General features: G+C 35.4%; 1 protein-coding gene across 1 annotated transcript in view; it reads right to left on the reverse strand.

Annotated features, from left to right (window-relative positions):
• TRPM3 (transient receptor potential cation channel subfamily M member 3) overlaps window positions 1-9960 on the reverse strand; it is an 821435-nt gene extending 811475 nt beyond the window's left edge. Inside the window, exon 1 of the mRNA XM_081066264.1 lies at window positions 9845-9960. Within this exon, the coding sequence (XP_080922390.1) occupies window positions 9845-9868 (24 nt within the window). The 5' untranslated portion in view covers window positions 9869-9960. The remainder of the gene's footprint in view (window positions 1-9844) is intronic.
• Between the last annotated feature and the right edge of the window lie 783 nt (window positions 9961-10743).

Raw genomic sequence — 10743 nt, forward strand, 5'->3', positions numbered from 1 at the left:
ACTTAAAATGTAAGATTTTACTTACCTTTCCCGTTTTTTTTTATTTTTGTTTTTGCTTTTAGTTTATTGGGGTGACAATAGGTTTCAAGGGTACAATTCTGTAATACATCATATATCTATATCTATATCTATATCTATATCTATATCTATATCTATATCTATATCTATATCTATATATATATATCTCACATTGTGTGCTCACCACCCAGAGTCAGTTCTCCTTCTATCACCATATGTTTGATCTTATTTACCTTCCCCTGTTTTTTCTTTATATCTTTTCTAGCTGTTGAAAAAGATGTGGCTATGAGGGAAATATTTAAAGAGAACCCAATCAATCAGCTCTCTTGATACCACCAGCTTTCCTCAATGAAAAGTGTCCTTCGATGAATGATTAATTAAAGAAAATGGGTACATATGAGATCTGACAATTAAGTTCACCAATTCATCCCAGGAAAAGTGCTACATAGCTCATTGCTGAATATCACTGTGGTCACCTTTGAAGTACTCCCCTTGGGAAGCTATGCATGGATGCCAGCACCTAGTCCATCCTTCAGAGCAGTTTTGAAACTCTCTTTCTGGAATGGCCGTCAGAGTTTTTGTCGTATTACCCTTGATGTCCTGAATGTCATCAAAATGTCTACCTTTCAATGTTACCTTTATCTTTGGGTAAAGAAAGAAGTCATTGGGGGCCAGGTCAGGTGAGTAAGGAGGGTGTTCCAATACCCTCAATAGCCTGTTTACTGGCTAAAAACTCCCTCACAGACAGTGCCGTGTGAGAGGGTGCATTGTTGTGATGCAAGAACCATGAATCGTTGGCAAAAAGTTCGGGTCGTCTAACTTTTTCACACAGCCTTTTCAGCACTTCCAAATAGTAAATTTGGTTAACTGTTTGTCCAGTTGGTACAAATCCCTAATGAATAATCCCTCTGATATCAAGAAAGGTTAGCAACATCTTTGTAACAAGTTCACAAACTTAATTGTCAGAACTCATACCTCAGTGGTATCCTAGATAAGTGAAGTCTTTCAAGTCACTCCTCATATATACAATGGAATACTACTCAGCCAAAAGAAAAAATGAAATATGTGACAATGTGAATGGATCTTGAGAATATCGTGCTAAGTGAAATAATTCAGACAGAACAAGTCAAGAATCATATGATTTCATTCATATGTAAGACGTAAAACTGAAAACGACAAACGAACAAATAAGATAAAAAACAAAAACTCATAGACACAGACAACAGTATGGTGATTACCAGAGGGAAAAGGGGAGGGGGAGGAGGTAGAAAAGGGTATAAGAAGTCAAATGTATGGTGATGGAAGGAAACTAGATTTGGGATGGTGAATACCCAATGCAATATACATGTGATGTATTATAGAATGGTACACTGGAAACATATAATGTTATTAACCAATGTCACCCCAATAAATTTAATAAAATTAAAAATAAAATTTTAAAAAAAAGAAAAAGAAAGATATACATAGAAACTCACACACACAAAAAGACACACAGTATTGCTTAGCAGACACACCCATCATCTATTCAACTTTTTTAAAAATCTCAAACTATCCTTTAAGTACATATCCTTCTGTGACATTTTTTCCCATTCGCAAAAGCTGCAACTCAGCATCCTTCAACACATTTCCACACTTATTTGTATAAATACCCAGAATTTCTAAAACTTAAATGCACGCTGAACAGCAGTAGAGACATTTGATCAAAGCCCCAACTAGGTGTCATTGCTACCTCAATTGTATTTACAGACAGGAAGAAAGGGAGAAAACTAAGCTATCCAAAGCCATAGACTAAAGTTAAACCAAACCCACTGAAAAAACAACCTAAAATATATCTAATTCCAGGTCAATTTTCATGAGGAGCAATACTAATGATATTATGCAAATATTTCTTGTGCACATACTATCTATAAGCAGCTCTAGGGTCATCTATTCTGAAAAACCTTCCATAACTTCCCCAGGCAAAGTTTAGAACTCTGCCTAACTTCCCTTCTAACATCTGTGTGTCTAAAATGGTATTTAGCATATTATAAATTATGGGGTTACTAATACCATGTTTCCCCGAAAATAAGACCAGGTCTTATGTTAATTTTTGTTCCAAAAGACACATTAGGGCTTATGTTCAGGGGATGCCATCCTGAAAAATCATGCTAGGGCTTGTTTTCCGGTTAGGTTGTATTTTTGGAGAAACACAGTAGTTATGAGCTACTTAATGTTAAGAACTCCCAAATACTAAAAATTTGCTTTATCGGCCCTCCTGGAACACTATTAAATACTGTTTCCCCCACAAATCACTCATATGACTCAATTCATACAGTTTATTTCATTATGTAAAATTTATATATTTTTAAAAGTCTCAAATCAGCAGATTCAATAGCCCGTTCCTCTCCTGTTACTTATCGCATACTATTGTTTTCAGTAGCATATCAAGATGGTGTGCGTGTTATGTTTGTTTTGGGGTGCCTATATATTTAACCATTCTTTTGACTTGTGAAGAGTCAAAATTTCAGTTGAAAAACGCCAACAGGGGTACAAATGATTGAATTTTATATTATTAGATTTTAGCATTAACTTATTTACATATGAATATTTCTCTGCTGTAAGTTGTCAGCTCTAGGTCAAGATCTTCCCCTCAGTTTGGAAACCATTTAGACCTCTTTAACACAACTTTAAAATCACAATGTTTTAAACTGCCACTGCTAATGATGACAGTATGACAATGACTGACAATAATACTGAAAACTGACATCTTATTTTAAAAATTCAGGAAATGTCATGAAAATTTCTCTCCATGATTATTATATCTACATTCATCCTTTAGGATTACATGTCAGCTCTTCTTTAACCTCTGGTGCACTGCATACACTGAACTCTTAGACCATCCAATCTTAGCTACCCAGGTTAATTTCTTCCATATGAAACCCTTTGTCAAAATGCTGAGTAAATATCTACTGTATGGGAGTGGACGTGGGAAGGAGGTGCATGTATTTCATCTTCTTTCAAAGCACCTGAAACACCTAAAGCATCAACTCTCAAAGTTTACCTAGAGATGACTGTTGAATAGGCAGATCCCAGGGATCCACCTCCAGGAATTATTTTTTTGCTCCCACTTTGATAAATACTGATTGAGGCAAGCTACAAAATGAGATTTGAGCAGGAGGAGGCCTACATAAATCATAAACTAAAATAACAACCTTAAAAAAAAAGTGAAAGGATGTTTCAACTCCATCTTCAATTTTAACTTCTCTGTTTGCTATAAATTCTGTAAAAGATAAAGTCACTACTCACAAAAAGTGAGAAATGCAAGTTTCACTTAAAGAAAACAGTAGCCATAGTTTGGCAGGTTACGCAACAGTTTTTGCTATAAATTAATAATCTCAAAAAGATTTTCTCTTCAAATGCCACGAGATCAAATGGTACACAGAAAACAGTTTGCCTGTGAAATTTTAGCCTCTCTGCAACAATGTTGATTTCCACATTTGCCAAATTGTCGATTTAGAACTGGCAAGGTCTCCCAATGTTTACGGAGAAAGGTTTTTCTAGAGAATTTTAGTATACATCTACTGTGTCCAAAGAAACTAACAGAAATGCAATGAACCTACAAAGAATACAGGGAATGAGAAAATAATTTGCCCATTTCACCAAAAATTTCCAACTAAAATCTAGGGTTGTACACAATTCATATCCTTTTGATGATACAGGTCAGGAAGTTTTCTCTAGTCCTTTGGAGACTTACTGAAAGAAAAAAAAAGCATTCTTGGTATATATTTTATTTTTTTATACTGAAACCAAACTACATCATTATTTTAGCAACTATATTCAGATTGAAAGAACAACTTAAAACAGTTCCTATTCTATTAGCTTCCTGAATCATCATCACCTTTAAATATCTGTTTTTCGGATAGCTACGTACTGGAAAATTTTGCTTTCAAAGGGATGCTTAGGAACTTAAAGGTAAAGAAAGAGCACACCCAGACACTTGTGTCTGTAAGGAGTGAATATGGCTGTCAAGACAACTGTGTGATAGCTAAGGTTATAAAGATCCCTAGTTTCCACACTTACCTCCAGATCACTGTCAACAACTAATTCTCCTCATGTGATTAGCTTTAAAAAATAAAGACAACTACTCCCACTTGGCTCAGATAGTTACATTCTTTATCCAGAGATGCTCATGCTGTTTGTTATGCTTGTGTGATTTTAACTTCCTATAGAAATCTTAATCGGAAACAAAGCCTCAGTATTAGTGACCAGGGCCTAAACATTTAAAATGGGTTTATATTATTTCTTTTGTTTTAGAGATTATGGAATCTCTAGTAGGAAGAATTTCATAGCACAATTTCATTGAGTTACCTGAAAGTGGAGCTTAAGGTAGCAATGAAGAGGCCTGTTATTAATTATTTGAAATGTATCAGTAGGCATATCTGAAACATACAATTTAGTAACTCTCTTAAGTATGTGTGCAAATTTTCCCCACGATCTCCTCCAGGATAAAGACCACATCTCCTAGTCCACACTCAACCAAAGTAATTTTCTACATTCTGGATAACTGATATAACATGTAATCTATTCCTAAACAGAGTTTTATTTCTCAAACACCTAACGCTCCTGATTACAATACGTTCTTTTTTAACTCTAAATTGTAAGAGAGAGTTTAAGGACGTTTTTACTTTTCTAAGGCTACTGAAATCCAAAGCGAAAAGGCAAATTATTGCAAGATCAAAGAGAAGTAAAAACCCTAGATTTTTTATTGCATTTTCAGCATTTAAATGCCCTGGAGATAAATCTTGAGACTCCCCAACAATAACAAACCAAAATGGCATTAGTTATGGAGTAATATCTTAATATGCAAAGAAATCTCCTTAGTTGTCATTTGTAACAACTGCTTATTAAACTAAGAGCACCAAGATGAAACCAGTCAGTTTGCGAGTCTAATGTGTGTGTGTGAGATCTTTACTAACCTAAATCCAAATTAACTTACTTTCAAAAATATCCTCCCCCTAAATTGGCTTCTGTTTGCACACTCTAAGAACCAATTTAAATATTATTTATTTCTACTTTATACGATATGTATCACATAAAGAATCTAATTACTACCAGAAATTCCCACATAATTAAACTCCATGATTTGATATTTGCAAAAATCCCCCCAAAATGGTGGTATTTTTACAAAAAACAGTCATGTGTATTTGTTTCAATAGTTTTTATATAATGGTTTGCTCTATTACACATGCATTTCACAATTAACATTTTCTAAACAAACCTTTTGTATTGTCTTTGACCTTAGAAAGTATGCACATACACACAAAAACATGCAGAAATTTTTATGTACTAAAAAATTATGTCAGATGAAATACTCTTGAGTCATAACTATCCGCATTATGATTTGTCAAATACCTTTTCCTGATACCTTTTTTTAATATAATAGGTGAGATCACCAATGACAGGTAGAGAATAGGGCTACACAGAAAAACATTTAAAACTAAACAGTATTTCAAATTACTGGGAAAGGCACAATGATGTGGAGAATGCCTTCAGTCCATCTTCCAGTGATTTAAAACCTGCTGATGTCTCAAAGAAATATTCAGAACAATATTGTGCTTGGAGGGGGTTTTATTTTATTTTTCATTTTGTGCTGCATTCATCTGGAACAAATCTCCCTGGGTGTGTTACATCTTGAAAACACAATTAAAAACATTAATCGGATCTGGCCCACCAGATCACATAACCTTGGTTGCCCAGCACACTCTGACATTCTCTAACCAGAGCAAGGGGGGAAGGGGGAAACTATTGAGATTAAAAGAGTTGATTCAGGTGTGGCTTGTGGTGTCACTACTCCAGGAAGGAAGAAAATCTGGGTGACTGAGCAATCTTTGTCTCCTTACCACCATACCTAACCAATTTATGTGTGATAAACTAAAAGGTAACACTAAGGGAGACTCCAAAAGGAAAATAGACGTTTTGACATCTTCTTATTGAAATTCAATGAATATAAACTTATTTCAGTTGTTCTCTTAGTTAAGGATAACCTTAATTTTTCCGATTATTAAAATGTCATGAGCAGGTTATTTTAAAGCAAAATGAAAATCATTCAAAATTACATAACCTCATCATCCAGAGGATGGCCAGATTATCTTCCTTCTAGTGTTTTTTAAATGCATGTGTTATCTAACAGAATTGCACTCAATCTCAATAACAAAAGAATTCATCCAGGTATTTGTCAACAGACAAGGGGATATTAAGAATTCCCCTTGGCCTCACTATTGGTCTCGTTGGCCACTGGTCAAGTCCCTTGCTCAGATCTGCTGCTAGGAAGTAGACTGACTGAGCATTTCTCCTACCTACACCTTTTGGGTTTCTGATGCTCTAAAGGCAAGGCCACCTCTAGGACATGCAGGAACTTTGTGTGAAGCACGCATGCACGTGAACACACACAAACACATACACATACTTTCCAAAAGGCACTGTTCCTTTTGGGAGACAGCCTCCACCTGCACTATTCTGAAGAGCCGGGGTACATCAAAACCCTCCACTCGGTACGCACTCCTCTGAGGTTTCTCCCAGTCGCTCAGCCTGCCTGCAGAGCTTTACCAAGGGGTGCAAGATGCCAGCACGACTGGTAATTCTCCATCCTCTCTCTCTCCACGTAACGTGGTCTGCCATCTCTGACAGTTTTACAAGGAGAAATACTAATATCCAGGAGAAGCATATATAGAGTACTTGGGCTTCCTCAAAAAGAGCACCCAAGAAAAGGATGCAGACCCAATTCCCTGTTTGGTATAGATGATAAGGTTGTGAATTAGGAGACAAACACAAGAAAAGATATAAAGTGATTTATTCCTATTTTCTAGTCACATTGAAACTTGAATCATTGGTATTTTCTAGTGCAGTGAACTTTTTCCCCGAAACTAGCAATAGGTTAACTATCAGTACTGGTCTTTGGAAGTATTATGAATTCATCTTTTAAAATGTCTTCCTAAGACGGTTAGTGTAAAGTGGGGAACTGTTGAGTCAGGGACTGCTAGCCAGATGCTATTTTAAGCTAGTAGCTGATAATTAGTTTTCAAAAATCCATCATTCCCTACTGATTTTATAACCGACCTAAAACCATAAACCTCAGCTGACATTACTATTGTTATATTAGAGGTAGTAATGTCAAAAGTACCTTGAGAATTTTAATAAAGCCAAATATCCTATTTGCTTGCAAGTACATTTACAAATGTAATGGTACCGTCCAGGAAGAGAAATGTTCTAAATGATTTGTAATGGAGGCTCTTTACAAAGTGTTCCCTTGATGTATTAATGGCCTATTAAGTCTTTTTAAATGATCTTTGTAGAACTCAATTAGTATTAGCTATAACAGGTGTTTACTATGTTTATCTTCAAAATTAAAATGAAGGTATAAAAATCACTTAAAGAGCCTTCTTTATCCATAATGAAGCATCCACATTTTGGAAATAGGGAAGAGCTTATATTTTCAATATCTAAAACGCACTGTACCAAGCAAATCTTGTTGTATCCACTTACTATAAAATGAAACTTTAAATGTCAACAAAGGAATATTTTAAAGAGTTACTGCTTATCCATTATGTAGCTACTTAAAAATAACCAAGATTGTTTGAAAATAATTAATGATTTATGGGAAAAGGCAGAATACAGTTTGTATATAGTATGATTCCACTTTTTAAAAAATATTCATACTTCATGTGAATAAATACACAATAACATTTAATAACTATTTCTACCTATTGAGACTGAGTGGTTTTTATAACCAGTTTTGTACTTTTCTACATCGTCTAATTTATCTACAATGAACATGTACCATTTTTTAAATATTTTTTTTCAAAGTAACATGAATTTTAAAGGCAACTTTGATAAAGTTTTGAACTCCCATGATCTCCCATGAGTAACACATATCCCACTCAAAATTCTAATGAAATTAATTTACAAATATTAGAGGCTTTATTTGAGAAATTGAATGGCTTTATTTTAAAAATGTAAATTAGAAAATGAAAACTTAAACATATACTGTTGGATACCAAAATAAGAAAATTGGTGGCATTTTACACAGAAAGCAGAAGATGGGCAATCACAGTTCCCTCCCAACAGCCAAATCATATTCCAATCACCAAATTAAAATGTTTGTGAATTACTCCTCAAATTTGGGGGGAACAAATAAAAAATGGCTTTGTGTTGAATGGGTATCAACTCTTTTTAACTTCATTTTGAGAAATTCTACACACATCATTTAAAAACTAGAGTTTCTCTTGCAATAAGGTGCATACATGTATTCACTTGCTTTCCACTGGATGACCAACCAGCGCTATAGCTCAGAACTTTGATAAGACCACCAACCAGGACCTCATTTGGAATTCCTTTGGTAAGCTGTCTGGTATAAATCTGAAATGAAAACCTACCTTTGGGGGCTCTTGTCCTCAAACCTACCTTTTATGGAGCTACATCCCAGAGGCTAAGAAAATGAAAATCAGGTCAACGGAAGAAAAAATACATCAAGGAGGTTAGGATTTATTGGAGGAAGAAATCATATCCATGTTCAGCTGTGATTTAGAATTATGATGATGGCAGTCATGAGTGTTTGATGTTTAACCTTTATACATTATTTAATTCAAGAGCCTCTTCCACACTCATTTTCTCTCCCCACCTCCCCAGCAAACCCCTTAAAGCTGTCAAAATAAGATTCCAACTGGACCAAAATAACTAAGTGTGAAACAGTTCTCAATTAAACTTGTGGACTAAAACAATCCCAGGTGAAAATTATTTTTTTAGATACAGATATATTATTTTAGCCAAAAAAAAGTTAGCCAAAAGCAAATAATTGAGTTTGAGAACAAATAGAAAATAAAAAAATCTCAGAATAACCAAGATAGATTTTATCACACATGCAAATATAATCAAGAACAACTAAAATGTATTATACAAGACACATTTGCTATGCTATTCTACCCATATAGCATATTTTTTAATTTTCTGCTGCTAAATAGAGGAGTAACATGATGAAGTCATTTAAAGCATGTCAAATTAAAGAAAAGTAACTTTCAAGTACAAACCATTTATAAACCAGCAATTTAACCAATTCTGGTCAAAATAAAATTGTAACTGCAACTTTAAAAATATAAGAAAATTTAAATATTCAATTACTATCCTTTCCTTTTTCTGTTGCAATCTACAATGATAAATAATTTTACATTCTTTTAAAAATGGAAATATTAAGAAAATTAACAACTAAGGTACTGATCGAAAATAATATATACAAATTTTGTTTGCCCTAATCATTGGAGTCAAAGCTATTTAAAATATGCAATGTGCACTGAAAATAATATGCTAGTTATTTTACCTATATAACATCTTTATACTTTAAGACAAAACTTCAAACTTGGGGTCTAAAATTCATCTTCATTTCAAAGCACTGAAATTGCTGCATGCTTTAGAATACATCTTTGTTTCTGTCTAAGAAACTGACAATTAATAGGCAATCAATCATAATAGCTTATCATTCTATAAAATAAGATTTTTTAAACTATGCGCTTGACATCTGCCACCCAAAATACAACTTCTGAGCTCACTACATTCTCCACAGAGATCAGCAATGAGGACACTTAATGAGCTTTATAAAGAACTTTTCACAATTCACATAAGTTTAATAGACTTAAAATCCTCTTCCGCAACTTTCTTCTAAAGTTTTCTAACAAATCTCCACCAAGGATCAAGCCAGGAAGAACGCTTTGGTGTCCTGAATTTAAAAGGCTCCTTTGATCTCCTACACCACTTAGCAGCTGCATTTCTGTACACTTAAAAGAAACATGAAACTCACCAGATTTGTTTGTTTGTTTTTCATTTGGGCAACCTTCAAACAGAGGAACTATAATGACTCCAGCTGTCTCCTCATTTCACTCTGCCAAAGCCGGGCGGTGGTGCGACAGGTGCAGGGAAAGCAGCAGCCAGGCTCACTGTCGTCGAGGAGGACTGAGGGGGAGGGAACCCGCTCCCGGGGCAGCGGGAGCCTGGGCCCTGGAGCCTGCCACAGGTTGCGCCGGGCAGCGATTGGCTTGGGCAGCTCTGTCTTCTAGCGTTGCTTCCAGTCGTATGGTGAGTTTGCAAATGAGGCTAGCTCCTGTGCTCCAAGGGCTGACTCTTAAAGTAGGCTCCAGTGCCCCTGTGTTAACTGTGGAGCTAAATTAGTGCAAACAGGGAAAATTAAATTAATAAAGAAACCCGTCATCCTGGTCACACCAACTGCTACCCAGAGCAAAGGAAGTCATTTCTTCGTTTCCTCGGGATTTCATTGGTTTTCCTAACTGGATGATAATTGCGTTGGTCCTCACCTTACACTGTGTAGTGCATTGATTATTAATACTTGCATGAAGCGTTTCCTGACCCAGGTCCTATTTATAGCAGAAGTCTCCTTTGTTTACAGCGTCAGTGGGATCAGGAGGGAATATACCATTTACCCTGCACAGCATGGGGCATTGCCTCTCCAAGGCTCATTATTCACACTAAATATAATATGAACTTTGATGCTTCCTAATACTGACAAAGGAAAATAAAATGGCTGGTGGCTCCATCTTGTTCGCGTTTCTCGTTTCTGTATGAGTAAGTGAACACCATTAAGATGAACACACGGAACCACCAGCATCCTGACAGCGATGAGATTCACCTGCTGGCCTATAAGAAATGCCTCCTGACGTAAGAAATGCCTCCTGATGTGCACAT

This window comes from Rhinolophus hipposideros, assembly GCF_964194185.1.
Source record: "Rhinolophus hipposideros genome assembly, chromosome: 11".
In the NCBI taxonomy this organism is placed as follows: Eukaryota; Metazoa; Chordata; class Mammalia; order Chiroptera; family Rhinolophidae; genus Rhinolophus; species Rhinolophus hipposideros.